The 16509-nt window shown below is 41.9% G+C and overlaps 2 protein-coding genes across 15 annotated transcripts in view; both read right to left on the bottom strand.

Moving 5' to 3' along the window:
- LOC121533532 (protein unc-13 homolog A-like) overlaps nucleotides 1-6843 on the bottom strand; it is a 49202-nt gene extending 42359 nt beyond the window's left edge. For 11 of the 12 annotated variants that reach the window (XM_045205533.1, XM_045205534.1, XM_045205532.1 and 8 more), the window contains exons 1-3: nucleotides 6542-6843; nucleotides 2174-2203; nucleotides 1975-2074 (exon numbers count right to left, since the gene is read on the bottom strand). In XM_045205533.1, coding sequence (XP_045061468.1) covers nucleotides 1975-2074; nucleotides 2174-2203; nucleotides 6542-6563 — 152 coding nt within the window. In that variant the 5' untranslated portion in view covers nucleotides 6564-6843. The remainder of the gene's footprint in view (nucleotides 1-1974; nucleotides 2075-2173; nucleotides 2204-6541) is intronic. The other variant, XM_045205524.1, reaches the window with a different exon arrangement.
- An 880-nt stretch (nucleotides 6844-7723) lies between these two features.
- On the bottom strand, nucleotides 7724-15786 carry LOC121533534 (SWI/SNF-related matrix-associated actin-dependent regulator of chromatin subfamily E member 1-related). Of its 3 annotated transcripts, none has more exons than XM_041839567.1 (9): nucleotides 15746-15786; nucleotides 15107-15190; nucleotides 14629-14856; nucleotides 12138-12258; nucleotides 11919-11974; nucleotides 11736-11805; nucleotides 11423-11638; nucleotides 9547-9679; nucleotides 7724-8246 (listed from the first exon to the last, which is right to left on the bottom strand). In XM_041839567.1, exons 2-9 carry the CDS (start codon nucleotides 15182-15184, stop codon nucleotides 8234-8236), a joined length of 915 nt encoding a protein of 304 aa, XP_041695501.1. In that variant the 5' UTR covers nucleotides 15185-15190; nucleotides 15746-15786; the 3' UTR covers nucleotides 7724-8233. The 3 variants fall into 3 exon arrangements, with proteins under 3 accessions (XP_041695501.1, XP_041695500.1, XP_041695502.1); XM_041839566.2 differs by lacking the exon at nucleotides 15746-15786 and adding an exon at nucleotides 15614-15729; XM_041839568.2 differs by lacking the exon at nucleotides 15746-15786 and adding an exon at nucleotides 15614-15728 and having other exon boundaries at nucleotides 14629-14832.
- Nucleotides 15787-16509: the final 723 nt, after the last annotated feature.

A 16509-nucleotide genomic window follows, 5' to 3' on the forward strand; every position in this document is an offset into this window, starting at 1 on the left:
GTGGATGTGAGTCACCGAGCCACAGAGAGCTGCCTGAGGGGTAGCGGTGAGGTCAATAAGGCAGAGTGAAGGAGACCAGTATTATTTCCATCAGGGAAAACAGGAGTGAATTCTAGCAGGAAGGAAGCGTATAGAGCTGACTGGCCAGGACTGACTGGGTCAATAACATATATACACTCTGGGCATCTCTAGTATCCCGAGTATCCATACAACTAGACTCAGGGTGCATCCCAAACAGCCCCCTATGGTACCTGACCCCTGGTCAAAAGTAGTGCTGTATAGGGATAGGGGTGTCATTTAGGATGCACATGCACAGGACAGCCTCTCAAGTTAATCAAATCCTAATAATAGCACCTGCTTTGATATGAAAACAGATCTTTCTGTTGAGAGCCCAGGGATTAATCTCGCTAAAGGCTGGCGTTGGCGCTGCATTATGGACATGGAGAATAGATAGAAGGAAGATGGGGGGTGGAGAGAGATCTAAGGAGTGGGGAAGAACAGAGCTGTATTTTCTAGTGTAGTGAGGTTTAGCAGCTGTAGGAAGCAAATAAATGTAGGGGAGAGAGATAGCGATTATCTTCTATTGGGTCGTTCCACCAATTAGGTACCTTTTGAGTAGTGTAACTTGGTGAGTGTTTTATTATATTATTTTACCAAATTGTAACATTCTGTCATAAAGAGCACATGTGCAACTTAATGAAAAACACTTTTTTCCCCATCTCAAGAGGTAAAAAAAAAAATATATACTATAGTAAGTGCCTAATAATTGCCAAATAAAGTAACTTGCTTGACCGTAACACGGTTGATGACAATCTTAAATCAGCCATAAATCACCTTGTGACAGGGGGAATGGAAGCTTGTTGTGTGCAAGCTTTAAAATGTTTTTAAATTGTTCAAACATTTCTACCCTGTCTATCTATGTGTAACAGGGTTGACGTGTTATGCTCGACCCGCTCAGTTTGACCACAAAACACAAGAAAATTGCCAGAAAGAGTAGAACCAGCTCACCTGCTTTTACTCTATGATTTGACTATGAGATGTTCAATGTCTCTCTTGAAAAAAATATTTAAAAAGGAATAGTTTCACCATATTAAAATGAGATCTCTGTTCATGTAACAGGGTTGACCTTAAAATGAGGGACAGGGTTTTTTCCCCCTTAAAATCAATCACTAATAACATGGAATAAATCATAATCTTCAGAAAAGACTTTGTCAAAGCATAAAATAACTAGGGCTTTACAATGATGGTGAAAACTTGGAGAAATGTTGGGTTTAAGTGGGTTATACTCTTCCTAGAAGTCACAGAGGGTGCATGAAGAAAATGTTTGGCACTTTAGCAAGTCTTTATTCATATAAAAAAAATCTGATTTATTGAATTTTCCATGTGATCTATATTAAAAGGGCACTTCATTTAATATAACAGGCTTTTAAAATTCAATATTTGTGCACAAGTTCTCCTTAAAATAACAGGGGACTCATTTCGTGGAACAACCCTTTTATTAAATCTTCTGCTATTTCAGGGCAACTTCCTGTTCCTATTTTCAGTTATGAAATAATTTTGACTCTGTAAGAAATGCCCTATCCAAGGCTTCATCTGAACTCCTGTCCCTTGACTGTAGCACTCCAACCAGTGAGAGTGGCTCTGTTGGGCACCTTAAACGTCACTAATTAAAACATTTATTCAGGAGTCTCTGCAGTCCGTGTTACACAACATGTGTGCACTCTGGTGTTAACACATTAGTGTCACTGCTTGCCCGGCTGCATGGATGGATGACTGGCTGCCTAGCTCACACTGCCTTGGGAATCTCAACAGTTGCATATCTTGTATCTGAGATCAGGCCTCCAGAGCCTTCTAGTCTCATCGCTGACAGAGCACTTAGGACCCAGGGCAGCTCAACGTGTAGAGAGAGAAACTAGTAAGTATTTCCTATAGAGGGAGAGATGGAGGAGGAGGAGGAGGAGGAACAAGACTCACAACATGAAGTCCTGCTCCCAGCATGGCTGGGCTCCCCGCACCGCAATGGTGGTGCTCTTGACATTCTGCACTTTAAGCGTCACGTAGGTGTTAAATTTATCTGTGGAACAATGAGGAATATCAGTGTTACTGTCAAACAAACCAGTGTTTAAGACTTTTTAAGACTAAGTAAAACATGGTCAAACGTGTCTCAACTCACCTTGGGGTCCATCGAGTTTGGCTTTCTTCACTGCAATACAGACAAAAAGAAACAAAACATGAGCCATACTAGGGTGGCAGGTAGCTTAGTGGGTAAGAGCGTTGTGCTAGTAACCGAAAGGTCGCTGGTTCTAATCCCCGAGCTGACTAGGTGAACAATCTGTCGATGTGCCCTTAAGCAAGGCACTTAACCCTAATTGCTCATGTAAGTCACTCTGGATAAGAGCGTCTGCTAAATGATGTAAATGTAATGGGTTAAACTCAATGGGTCAATCAATCTAGAGATTCTGGTTTCTAACAACAAACCTATTAATAACCCACACCTTTCTGAGCTGAAAATGTTTGCTGCATAAGACAGCATCAAAACGTATGTTCATTTTGGAATTTAGATCAGAAATCTTAGATATTCTTTTCATATCCCAATATGCATATCAGCCCATATAGGGATTGTGGGTGATGACAAGACCCTGGCATTTCGTAGGAGGAGGAGAAAGAAGGACCTAATTCAGTCAGCCTGGGCACACTTCCTCTGATGGCAGAATGCCTGGATCTTAACATCAAAGCCTGCATTCACCAACAGATGTCAAGAGCTCTATTTGAGTGGAAGGCTCTCAGCGGTACGCTCAGGTGAGAGTGGTTCAGAGAGAAGAGGAGCACACAGGATTAAGTGTGTGTGTGTGTGTGTGTGTGTGTGTGTGTGTGTGTGTGTGTGTGTGTGTGTGTGTGTGTGTGTGTGTGTGTGTGTGTGTGTGTGTGTGTGTGTGTGTGTGTGTGTGTGTGTGTGTGTGTGTGTGTGTGTGTGTGTGTGTGTCTGTGCACGTGTAGTCTCACATATGATAACCAGTAAGGGTGACAATGAGGCAATTTGACACAATGAAAGCAGGTCTGTTAAGATAAAAGGTACCACTGTCACCTTCTATATATTGGGGATCACTTTAGGCAACCAATACTTTTTTCCACGCGCTCTGACATCAACTGATCCATTCATTATTCATTAATCTCGTGCCCGCCCGCCTGCCCTGCCGATGCCAAGCACCCCCATCTTCAGGGCTTTAATATTCAAAGGCGTCCTTCTAATCCACACTGAACGCCTCCCTTCACTTCATCTCCAAATGATGCAGTTTAGAAAAGGGACTTAGGGAAAAAGGTCAATTTGGAATCACAGAGTTGGATAAATGAACATCAAATGCTTTTCTCGGAGGGCACAGTGGAATGTGGTACTGGACTGCCACCCAGATGCCCGCATGGCCAGTCCTAATGACCTACTGACCCGTTCTCTATCATTATGGGTCCAGCTGGAGCATTATCACCTGTATGAATAATCCATATCATAACAACCATCACAAGAATGGCTTTTTTATGAAGCCACTCAATATTTCAGCTAAAGGAGAAGACGAAATTGTGACTCCTGCTGTCTGACTTGATATGATAAGAATAATATGTCAGAGTCAGTTAATCATGAAGCAGCGTGACAATAGTGGATGTATTTGTTTTCCTAAAATAGCTAATCCCAAAAGACCCTGAGGAGGATGTTTGTTTTATCTGAATATCAATCTGATCTTGCTAGTGTGCAGGGCATGAGGAGGAGGAGTTAGAGGATGCACTTAACCAACTTCAGAGCTAAGCCTTTCATGATTCATCATTACTCAATATAACGGACTACTTTATCCCCTGTAGGGTGATTCCATGGAACACTGCAAAATACAAACAACAAAACAGATGTCGAGCTCCATTACCACCGCCTCCCTTTGCTGAGCTGAAGCTAACAGGATTCAGCCAGCCTCTTCAGCTGTCTATTCCTCAGCACCTCCGCCATGTCTCTCTCACTTACCATCTCTCCCTCCCTCCCTCCTCCTCCTCCTCCTCCTCCTCCTGCCATGTGGCGTGTGTGCTCCCTTTTTATCTCTTTCTCTTGTGCTCCATTAATCTCTCTGTGCAGCCAAGCGCGGGCAGAGCAGAACCCCCACTATTAAAAATAACTACTTCAGCGGGACAGTAGCTGATAGGGGGTTGGGGGTGAGGAAGGGAGAGGTCAATGATATTTCATTTAAAGGATCCATTGTAATGTGCCCTAATGAAGAACAAAACTGTCTCCATTAAAAAAATAACATTGAATCCACAGAATATGAAACACAAAAATGAAATGAAAGCCAAGGGCTTGCTCTCTTTCAGGGAGCAGGTTCTTGCCTTCTCCGAGTCGAGATACAGGCATCATGTATTCTGAACCTAAACAGAACATGAGATAATGTTATATAGTGTCTGATTATATGGAACTTAACGGCCCTCGGCTGGCGCAAGCTAATTATACTTCCATTGGATTACAACATTATTTATGCTTGCTAGCTGAGCCACTGAACGCATGACATGCTGGGGAATACACTGAGAGCTTCAGTGGACATTCATGTGGGAAGAAGAAATGACTGGGGATTTGTCAACTAAAAACAAGCCCAGTCATTACAGCAAGGAAGTGTGTGTGCGTACTGTTTGATAATGTAATGTGACTCTTAGAAGCTAGAAATCTGCTCGCTCGCTGAGCACTGGGCAACACTCTTCCTTATTACTAATCTGAAGATATGGAAATAGACCTATAGTTAGAATCAAGCATTTGTAAGAAAAGGTAAAAGTGGGGACACATCTTCTCCAATGGGTTGTTGTCAATGCCATTTCTACATGAAGGCCTAACAAAAAGTACTCCTTTTCCCATTCTTCCTCCAGTCTCTCGATAGTGGGTGAAAATAGTGCCATTTGTAAGAAAAGTCCCAGTCTCTCAATCTCACCATGGCTATGGGCTTTTTACCAAAAAATAACCACTAACTTAGCTGTACACTCAATACTAATGGGAAATTAAAGGAAAAGCCTCAAATGCCAGGGAATGGAGGGTTGCTATGCCAACAAGCTTGAGGATATTGAGGGTACATCTGTGGATCTGTCTCAATCCTGACATCTGTGCAATCAGCTTGTTTATCCAACTACTGTGCCAAGAACATATCCTGTCTCCACAAACACCTTTGGGTGGGTGGTTTGGGTTGCTGGCATTTCACACTACCACTTTCACAGAAGAATCGTGACATGCCAACGTTTTAGGGAAGTGAATGTGGGTGTGAATCGATGTGACAATAACATAAAACCAGAAAGCAGTCCACGGTATGCCTAAACAATCTATAACAGGCAGGCAACTAACAAATTAACTGGAAAACAAATCACTGATGGAGAAAAATAGGTCAACACAGCTGATATTCAAACAACCTGAACAAAAACGGGACTATTTTGCTATTTTGATCTTAGGCCTACAAGACAACTGCTTTTAGGTGTTTTTGTTGGGATAGTAAATTGCTTCGAGGACTCGAGCCAATGCCACATTGCCCAGGGTAAAATCTCTTGGACCCACTTTTCTCATTTACATTTACATCATTTAGCAGACGCTCTTTTAGCAAGCCACTTACAAATTGGTGCATTCAACTTATGATAGCCAGTGGGACAACCACCTTTTTTTTATCTTCTTTTTTTTCTGAGAAAATGCATTTCATACAAACAATCATTCTAGAAAGGGTATGGTCAACAACAACACTGATCCAACATATAGTAGGCTAGTGCTAGAGGCAATCTACTGTAGTCACAGCATAGAAAGGCTGCATTCAGGACATTCCTTAAGACACCTAAAAGCAGTCATAAGGAATGCTATCATCATCATGATAGACAACCAAAAGCGACACTACACAAACTAAATGAACAATATTTGCTGCCCGAACCACCCCCACATATTTAAAAATCAGAATAGAAACAAAGATAACGTGGATTTACAGCACACGCCTTTTTAGTGAGCTACTACGCACGGGGACAGAATCCAATACTGGACTTAGCTTCGGACAATCATATTCCAGATACGCATTTTACTCTGTGATAGCCTGCTTTATGCTAATATTCAAATATTATATTTAGAGCGTGATTTGGTGCGGTTAGTAGACTACAATAATGACAGTTCAGCTACCATTTTATCAACAAGACATCAAAGTGTTTATGATGACTGACAGTGTTCATTACGCTTCTACATCAATAGAAGACAATCACATAATAAATCAAGAAGAATTAGACACATTTTTAAAAATGCTGCAGGCTGTCTGGCCATCTAAAGAACACAAAGTGTTTTCTCGTCAAAGGAATTTGACTACAGCGAATTTAAATAAATTGTAGTATTCAGCGAGTCGTTTAGGCCTATACGCCAACAATTGAGACATTTTATAGCAGAATCAGATGAATTGAAGAAAACCGCCCGCGGAGCAACTGGTTACCCGAGTAAACAAAAGCGTTTCTCTCGACAGCCTACAGTAGTCTACCACCAGCTTTAAATACGTTTGTTTTTGTCACTTACCTCCAACGCACAGCAATGACATCTCTTAGCTCTGGCTATGATCGCTCCCAGATGTCTTCCACCGGTACCGTTATTTCAATTCGGAGTAGATATCCGTCTCTATAGCCTGTATAAATAGGTGGATGGAGTCAGCTCCGTTTCTACTAGAAGCTATTACACGTCACTGTTTTGTGACAAAAAATAAATAAATCATACTGTTCGAGTCTTTTCTCGTCCGCTTTCCCTCTCACGATGTGTCTGGATCAATTTGGGGGGCTATATTTCCTCCTCAGCTCTCCACTCCCCGACGCACAGCCATCTTGTTCAGCACCACCACTGTAAGGACAGTTCCCGAGACTGACGTCACAGCAGTGATGACGGATGGACCAAGGATGCGCAGAACGCCTGACTATCAGGCCTCCCGGAACGGTTCGTGGTCCCGCTGAAAATCCCCAAAATAGCCTACAGCATCTTTTAACCTCAGATTAGATAACTGGACCTAAGAAGAGAGAGCATTAAACTAGTCTTCAAGTTCACTACCAAGCATGACTACAAGCAAGTAGGCCCAAGCACTACAAGCAGTAGGCTAGTGTAATGTATAAAAAAAAAGGGAAGAATAATTTAGCAATCCATAGACTTATAGAAGAAACCCATTCAATATCTACATTGCAACTGCACCTTGACTGACGGTTATCTTCTGTGCCTAGAATTAGATTGCCTCTCCTTGTTCCGATCCCAAAGCTTTCAGAAACACCAACTACTAGGCATACTTTCAGGAGGCATGTTGGTTTTTGCTTAATCAAGTGTAACCATATCAAAAATACCTTGGGAAAGGCCTCCAGTGAATCAAGTGGATCTAAACCACATCAATTGTCAATACCGAGTAGCTTGAAATTCAATCCATGAATGGACAATTATTAAATTAATTACATTTAGTATAACTTAAAAGAAACTGAGGACAACCCTAACAAGCTAACCACTGACAACGTTTCTAAGTGGAGCTATACCACCCTCTGGTGGGGGATCTAGAAACGTCGGTTTTTCCATCCTTCTGTCCATTGTAAAGTGGGGTCAGCAGGTGCCATCAGCAGCTATTGAGTCATCATGCCATTTCAGACATCATCCATGTCACCATACGCACAGCTCTATGTACGTCACGTTCATCCTTAATGACATCCGGGAAATGACACACATTTACTGGTATTACAAACATTTACTTTTATTGCAAATTGAAATAATGACAAAAGGACAAAACTTCCATTTCAAATTTGTTCAAATAAACCATTACAAAAAAAAAAACTTCATCCAAAACTTCCCACCCCAAAACTAATATCAATAGCATTACAAAAAACGATTCTGAAAATGTTGCTATGATCTTTCCCAGTTCATTTGGTCTCTCATTTGACACCAGTACACTTCCGCAATCTCCATAAAGGGCATGTAAACTGATTATTTTCCCATGATTATTTTCCCAGAAACCATAGGAACTATAGATGGAACAAGGTAAGGCAGTTTGACATAATGACTGTTCACACCAAGACTGGACAAGACTGTACACATGCAGATATCCCACAGAGTATTGCTATATAGACAGAGCCTTGTGTTTTATCTGTTTGTAATTTGTCTGTTACATCAGATAGACATCCCACCTATCCTACATTGAAGGGCACCGTCCAGGATCCACATCAAGTCAGAATGGGTGTGGAGGTCCCATCATAGCTTCTCACTGAAAATAAGGTGAGGGAGAAGACTGTTTGAAAAGTGTGATCATCCATAAACAACAAGGTAAGTTGTACTGTATGCATGCAGATCTAGCAAGTGCTTGAATTTGACAACGTTATATGAATGGTAATGCGCAAGACCATAGGTTATGTACACTCAGAGGCATAAATATCATACCCCCCCAAAAAAAAACGCAAACCTCCTGTTATTTGTAATGGTGAGAGCTTAGCATGTCTTGGGGTATGATCTTTGTGCATCTAACTTATCATTATTCACAATTAATTCATGATTATCCGTAATCATGGTAGCATCCACATTAATGTAGAAGTTTCTATTCTTATTTACAATAAAAGTGACTCCAAAATGACTATACATTATTTATGATTAATTTCTATTGTGCACAACATAATCTGAAACATAACCAAAGCAAACTGCAAATATGCATCCAACAAGTTTGTAGAGTCTAGTGTTTCCCCTATATACATTTAGCAGTGGCGGGCCTAATTTTCAGGATGGTAAAACATTTTCAGTGTAAAATTAAACAAAGTTGAAATAAAATCATCTTTGAGAACTAACAACTACCAGAATAAAAACTAGACAGTCAGGGAGAATCTAAAATTCCAAAAATGTCATTGATTTTGTTATAATGTCACTCAGATAGCATAAGAATACAGCTAAGCCATGGCAAAATGTGTAGAATTGCAGGAAATTAGCTTTAAAAATGCAATTTTTTCTCTCAGCATCATGACAAAATGTGTAGAATTCTAAGAAACTAGCTTTAAAACTAAAATGTTCTCTCCATCCCATGGCAAAGTGTGTAGAATTGCAGGAAATTAGCTTTAAAACAAACATTTTATGTCTGCAGCCAAGAAGAGGGCCTCTAAAATTGCCACCGCTGCTGATTAAAATCCTAGAAGAAACACTGGAGTCACAAGCTTGATGTAGTCATTGAGTGCTAGGAATATGGTACCAAATACTAAACTTATGACTATTTTAATACACATAAAAGTGAATTTGTCCAAATACTTATGACACCTTCAAATTGGGGGACTAGATACATCAAGTGCTTTCATTTCTAAACAGTAAAACAGATATGTATGACAATACCCTCAAATAAAAGGTGACATTCTGGGCTGTCGCCTCATATGAAATATTTCATCTTAAATCCAAAATGCTGGAGTATAGAGCCAAATCAATTGTTTTAGCGTCACTGTCCAAATAAATACGTAGGGGAGTATATGTTCCCTGACATAACTCAGTACATCTACATCTCAAGGTATTAGATCATCTCACAGGTGTGTTACCTGTCCAGGTGAGAAAGGACATCGCGGAGCTGAGTCAGCAAGGCACGGTGCTCATGAGGGTTGCTCTCCAGAGTACCACTCAGGCGACTCAGGTAAGAGTCCAGGGTACCAAGAGAGGGGGTCTCACCTGTGCCTGCAAATAAAATACAGTTAACTAAGTATTTCATTCTAATTTGAATAGCATTATGGGTTGAGGGATTGAAATACTGAAGTTTAGAATAATTGGAAAATATTACAACCAAATCTGTACGTTTCAAAATGTCTCGCTCAGGACAGGTCATCAATGTTGATTTTGGCCTCTTTACTAGGCCTATTGTTTTTTTAAACATACATTTAATGTTTTAAACTACTTTCAAGGTAAGGAAGGTTCAACATACAGTGCATTCGGAAAGTATTCAGACCCCTTGACTTTTTCTACATTTTGTTACGTTACAGCCTTATTCTAAAATTGATTAAATTGTCCTTGCTAATTTATAGAAAATAAAAAACGGAACCCTTTACTCAGTACTTTGTTGAAGCACCTTTGGCAGTGATTACAGCCTTGAGTCTTCCTGGGTATGACGCTACAAGCTTGGCACACCTGTATTTGGGGAGTTTCTCCCATTCTTCTCTGCAGATCCTCTCAAGCTCTGTCAGGTTGGATGGAGAGTGTCGCTGCACAGCTATTTTCAGGTCTCTCCAGAGATGTTCGATCGGGTTCAAGTCCGGGCTCTGGATGGGCCACTCAAGGACATTCAGAGACTTGTCCCGAAGCCACTCCTGCGTTGTCTTGGCTGTGTGCTTAGGGTTGTTGTCCTGTTGGAAGGTGAACCTTCACCCCAGTATGAGGTCCTGAGCACTCTGGAGCAGGTTTTCATCAAGGATCTCTCTGTACTTTTCTCCGTTCATCTTTCCCTTGATCCTGACTAGTCTCCCAGTCCTTGCCGCTGAAAAACATCCCCATAGCATGATGCTGCCACCACCATGCTTCACCGTAGGGATGGTGCCAGGTTTCCTCCAAACGTGACACTTGGCATTCAGGCCAAAGAGTTCAATCTTGGTTTCATCAGACCACAGAATGTTGTTTCTCATGGTCTGAGAGTCCTTTAGGTGCCTTTTGGCAAACTCCAAGCGGCCTGTCATGTGCCTTTTACTGAGGACTGGCTTCCATCTGGCCACTCCGCCATAAAGGCCTGATTGGTGGAGTGCTGCAGAGATGGTTGCCCTTCAGGAAGGTTCTCCCATCTAGGAAGAGTCTTGGTGGTTCCTAACGTCTTCCATTTAAGAATGATGGAGGCCACTGTGTTCTTGGGGACCTTCAATGCTACATAAATGTTTGGTACCCTTCCCCAGATCTGTGCCTCGACACAATCCTGTCTCGGAGCGCTACAGACAATTCCTTCGACGTCATGGTTTGGTTTTTGCTCTGACATGCACTGTCAACTGTGGGACCTTATATAGACAGGTGTGCCTTTCCAAATCATGTCCAATCAATTGAATTTACCACAGGTAGACTCCAAGCAAGTTATAGAAACATCTCAAGGATGATCAATGGAAACAGGATGCACCTGAGCTCAATTTCGAGTCTCATAGCAAAGGGTCTGAATACCTATGAAAATAAGTTATCTGTTTTTTTATTTGTAATACATTTGCAGAAATTTCTACAAACCTTTTTTTGTTTTGTCATTTTGGGGTATTGTGTGTAGATTGGTGAGGGACATTTTTTATTTAATCAATTTTAGAATAAGGCTGTAACGTAACAAAATTTGGAAAAAGGGAAGGCGTCTGAATACTTTTCGAATGCACTGTAAGTAATTGCAGCATAGTCGTACAAAGAGATTAGACTGAGTATCAGGGCCAGAGATGGATGGGAGGGCCCCAGTGACAGGGTGCTGACCTGGCAGGGCCACAGTGGACAGACTGCTGACGAGGGTGTGTTTGATGGCCAGCAGGTGCCTGTGCAAGGCCTGAGTCCGGAGCTCATCCTGCCCCAGTTCAGCTTCCAGCCTCTCTTTGGCGCTGTACATGTCTGCTATGTGCTTCTGCAGCACGGCGTTCTGCTCCTCAAACTCCACGTTGGCTTTGCGTAGACGCCGCAGCTCTGCTTCCCGGGCTGGGAGCAGAGAAACAAGCATTAGTAAGGAAACAGTTAGTACTTTCTTCACTGAAATAGTGTTTGTCCCAGAGACCCTCCTCTGCCCGTCTCTTACCCTTGTTCTGGTCCAGGAACTCCTCTGTGAATATTGGAACATCAAATCTGTTGGACAGATAGTCTGAACCCTAGAGGACATAGTTCAAAACAAACTCGTTAACACATGGAACAAAAGCAGAAGTCTTCTTAAAACCTATTCAGAAACACAACATAAGCATATAATGTAAGGCAAACGGCGTACCTTCAGAGCAGCTGATCCAGAACTGTTAGCATTGATAATGACAGATGGGGACTCCTCTGAAAAAAGAGAACATTATATACAATGCTCAAAGAAAACAAATGAATGAAAGACAGATAAAAACCGAAAGCAACACTTTTAACCACCCTGTCAAATGGATGAACTAGGAGCTAGACGTGTCACAACCCTCATTGAATAAGGTAGATGTGTTACAACTCTCACCTCTCTTGACCTTCTTGTCCTGGATCTTGGCACTGGTGATCTGATAGGCCTCACTCTGTTGGTATTCTCTCAGCTCCCGGGCATACTGCAGCTTTTCTCGCTCCGCCTCATCCAGGAAGCGCTGTCAGGTCAGCACACAAACAAACTTCAGTCCACTCCAGATGTAACAGTATTACTTCTGTCCCTCTCCTTGCCCCAACCTGGACTTGAACCAGGCACCCTCTGCAGACATCGACAACAGTCACCCATGAAGAATCATTACAAGGGGAACAATTACTTCTAGGTCTCAGAGTGAGCAACGTCATCGATTGAACGCTACTAGCATGCACCGCTAACTTGCTAGCCAGTTCTCATCGGTTACATTCACCCCCCTTTGACCTCCCTCCTTCTCCGCAGCAACCCCAGCAGCTGGACAGAGCCCAACTGAGTGATCTGGATCAACAGCATCAATGTAACCGACGTCATGTGTGCTACTTACAATATATGTTCCTCCACTACCCCTGTCCCCATAACAGGCTCAAAACAGTTATGCTCTGCTTACAGACACACGTGACTGCCCTCCTTGACAATGTACCAACGGTTTGAGCTATACAAAAGGTACCAATTGGATAGCTCTATTGGCAAAATTTCAAACTAACTGTGGAGTGAGGTTACAGTACATTCTTAACTCTGTTACACAGACACACACAGAAGACATCTCAATACACTGTGATGGTAGCTTCCAATCCCAGGCTTCTCCTCAAGAAACATGATAGCCTGTAGTTTTTAAAGGAGGTCTACCTGGTCTTATCAAACAGACCATATCCTGGCAAGCCTATACAGTGGGGAAAAAAGTATTTAGTCAGCCACCAATTGTGCAAGTTCTCCCACTTAAAAAGATGAGAGAGGCCTGTAATTTTCATCATAGGTACACGTCAACTATGACAGACAAAATAAGAAAAAATAATCCATAAAATCACATTGTAGGATTCTTAATGAATTTATTTGCAAATTATGGTGGAAAATAAGTATTTGGTCAATAACAAATGTTTCTCAATACTTTGTTGGCAATGACACAGGTCAAACGTTTTCTGTAAGTCTTCACAAGGTTTTCACACACTGTTGCTGGTATTTTGGCCCATTCCTCCATGCAGATCTCCTCTAGAGCAGTGATGTTTTGGGGCTGTTGCTGGGCAACACGGACTTTCAACTCCCTCCACAGATTTTCTATGGGGTTGAGATCTGGAGACTGGCTAGGCCACTCCAGGACCTTGAAATGCTTCTTACGAAGCCACTCCTTCATTGCCCGGGCGGTGTGTTTGGGATCATTGTCATGCTGAAAGACCCAGCCACGTTTCATCTTCAATGCCCTTGCTAATGGAAGGAGGTTTTCACTCAAAATCTCACGATACATGGCCCCATTCATTCTTTCCTTTACACGGATCAGTTGTCCTGGTCCCTTTGCAGAAAAACAGCCCCAAAGCATGATGTTTCCACCCCCCATGCTTCACAGTAGGTATGGTGTTCTTTGGATGCAACTCAGCATTCTTTGTCCTCCAAACACGACGAGTTGAGTTTTTACCAAAAAGTTATATTTTGGTTTCATCTGACCATATGACATTCTCCCAATCCTCTTCTGGATCATCCAAATGCACTCTAGCAAACTTCAGACGGGCCTGGACATGTACTGGCTTAAGCAGGGGGACACATCTGGCACTGCAGGATTTGATTCCCTGGCGGCGTAGTGTGTTACTGATGGTAGGCTTTGTTACTTTGGTCCCAGCTCTCTGCAGGTCATTCACTAGGTCCCCCTGTGTGGTTCTGGGATTTTTGCTCACGGTTCTTGTGATCATTTTGACCCCACAGGGTGAGATCTTGCATGGAGCCCCAGATCAAGGGAGATTATCAGTGGTCTTGTATGTCTTCCATTTCCTAATAATTGCTCCCACAGTTGATTTCTTCAAACCAAGCTGCTTACCTATTGCAGATTCAGTCTTCCCAGCCTGGTGCAGGTCTACCATTTTGTTTCTGGTGTCCTTTGACAGCTCTTTGGTCTTGGCCATAGTGGAGTTTGGAGTGTGACTGTTTGAGGTTGTGGACAGGTGTCTTTTATACTGATAACAAGTTCAAACAGGTGCCATTAATACCTCTTAAAGAAGAAGTTACAGGTCTGTGAGAGCCAGAAATCTTGCTTGTTTGTAGGTGACCAAATACTTATTTTCCACCATAATTTGGAAATAAATTCATTAAAAATCCTACAATGTGATTTTCTGGATTTTTTTTTCTCAATTTGTCTGTCGTAGTTGACGTGTACATATGATGAAAATTACAGGCCTCTCTCATCTTTTTAAGTGGGAGAACTTGCACAATTGGTGGCTGACTAAATACTTTTCCCCCCCACTGTAGCTATTCATATAACTACAACTATGCATAAATACAAACCTGGGGGAAAATTATATGTAATTCTTCCTACATTCTACAACTAAATTTCTCTATCCAAGCCTGTAGGTACCTGTTTGTCATGAGGTGCTAAGCAGCTCCACTCTGCGCCCAGCCTCTTGGTAATTTCTGGAAAGGGCAGGTCAGGGTGCTTAGCACGGATCTGCTCTCGCCTTTCATTCAGAAAGCGCACATATCCCGTCACTGGTGCCTTGGGACCGTTGGGCAAAACCTTCTTTCTCTTCTTACCCTTCGGCCATCCCCTCTTCTTCACAGGCTGTACGGAAAGAGAACGGACATGCTATCCAGGATGAAAAGACAAAACGATAACCATGTCAAAGTGTGTATCATGAATCAGGAAACATAGCATAACATCATCATAACAATGCTCTTATCCCATTTAAGCTAGATCAGTTTATAGAACGGTAGCAACATGTGGGAAAGGATTGGATAACCATACAGTGGGTAGTCTGTGTATACACAGCCAGTACTTGTACAGAATTTACTGCTATTCATGTCAGTATGTATGGGGCCCTTTCCCCTTCTCTTGCCTCTTCGTGTGCTGCATCAGAGGACTGCATGCCTCTTGGTGGAGGTCCATCATTCTGCTCCTGCTTCACACCTCCCATGATATCCTTATCCCAGTGAATTATATACAAGTGGGATACATAGGATTAGAAAAACACTAGTACTTTATCCTCACTCATTGAGCTTGTCAGATGAAAATGGTTGTGAGGGACAGGGACTATCACATATGTGTGTCATTAGAAATATAACCTAGATAGCTAGCTAACGTTACAAGACAGAGTAGCATGTACTCCTGTCGGACAAAAAGCATGCAAAAGCGAAAACTGTCATCTACAATCCTCTTTACAGCTGTTGGGGCATGAGCATGACACGTTTCTGATAAAGTAACGTTAGTCTTCGATCTGATAACGTTGGCTAATACAACTAGCTAGATAAATAAATAGTTAGCTAGCTAATTTTGGTTAGCGAACATCGAATGGGCCGGACAATGGGAAAACGGTCAGTACAGTAGGGGCTAGTAATACACTTACTGAACATGACGTAAAAACGCGTCAGAGATATATATGCCAACAGGAACATTTATCTGACAATAATACTCACTACAATATAGCTACATTTTAATGTAATTCTGGAACTAGCCTAGCTAATATTTTATCACTTACCCCAAAGATGTTCTATTATATTGACAAGACAGTCGAGTGACTGCTCTAACAATGGAAATACATGTCCTCAAAGATGGAAGGCAGGCGGGAGGAGGCGAGATCAGTTGGAACATTCTAGCCAATAAGGGGGCAGATACGCGTGTGATCAACAGGCACAACCCCCTCAGTTGGCGCAACTCTGATAAAAATTATTTTTTTCCCAAAAAATTGCCGAAATGCCACGTTCGTCCACTTATATCAGTTCATTCTTAACAACCTAACCATTACTAAACTTCTATTCGATCAAATAAGCCTCACGTCACAAATTAGCAATTACATTTTTTGTTGACCAAATTCGACACTCTCATTGACCTCCATACAAAAACTCCTCACTTCGTGGTCATATTTACGTGGACAGATTTTGGGCGGAGTAAACCGTCTTGCTTGCCTCTGCCTCTCTGCTTACCCCTTGTTTTGGCCCAATGACTGTCTTGGGCCTCTTAATCTAACTTCAGGAAGAGCGCCTTCTCATAGCTGATTGGCTGACACAATAAATAGTTAATTCCAACGTTGACACAATAAATAGTTAATTCCAACGTTGTAATGAGGTTTTAGATCGTTACTGCAGTAGTAGTAGATTATTACTGTAACAAAAACAGTTACACTTCAGTAAAGTGCATCATATTCCTGCTATTATTTTTGGCATGTGTTGTGATAATGTACTCCTGGTTATAAAGTGATATTACAACAATGCTATTAGGCCTATCCCTGGGAGATTGTTTTTC

This window comes from Coregonus clupeaformis, chromosome 20, assembly GCF_020615455.1.
Source record: "Coregonus clupeaformis isolate EN_2021a chromosome 20, ASM2061545v1, whole genome shotgun sequence".
NCBI classification, from domain to species: Eukaryota; Metazoa; Chordata; class Actinopteri; order Salmoniformes; family Salmonidae; genus Coregonus; species Coregonus clupeaformis.

Coding starts and splice junctions, on each gene's coding strand:
- LOC121533534 (XM_041839567.1), bottom strand. CDS start 15,184: ATGGGAGGTGTGAAGCAGGAGCAGAATGATGGACCTCCACCAAGAGGC. Junction 11,975..12,137: donor GGACAAGAAGGTCAAGAGAG/GTGAGAGTTGTA, acceptor CTCTTTTTTCAG/AGGAGTCCCCATCTGTCATT. Junction 9,680..11,422: donor GTCCACTGTGGCCCTGCCAG/GTCAGCACCCTG, acceptor TTTTATTTGCAG/GCACAGGTGAGACCCCCTCT.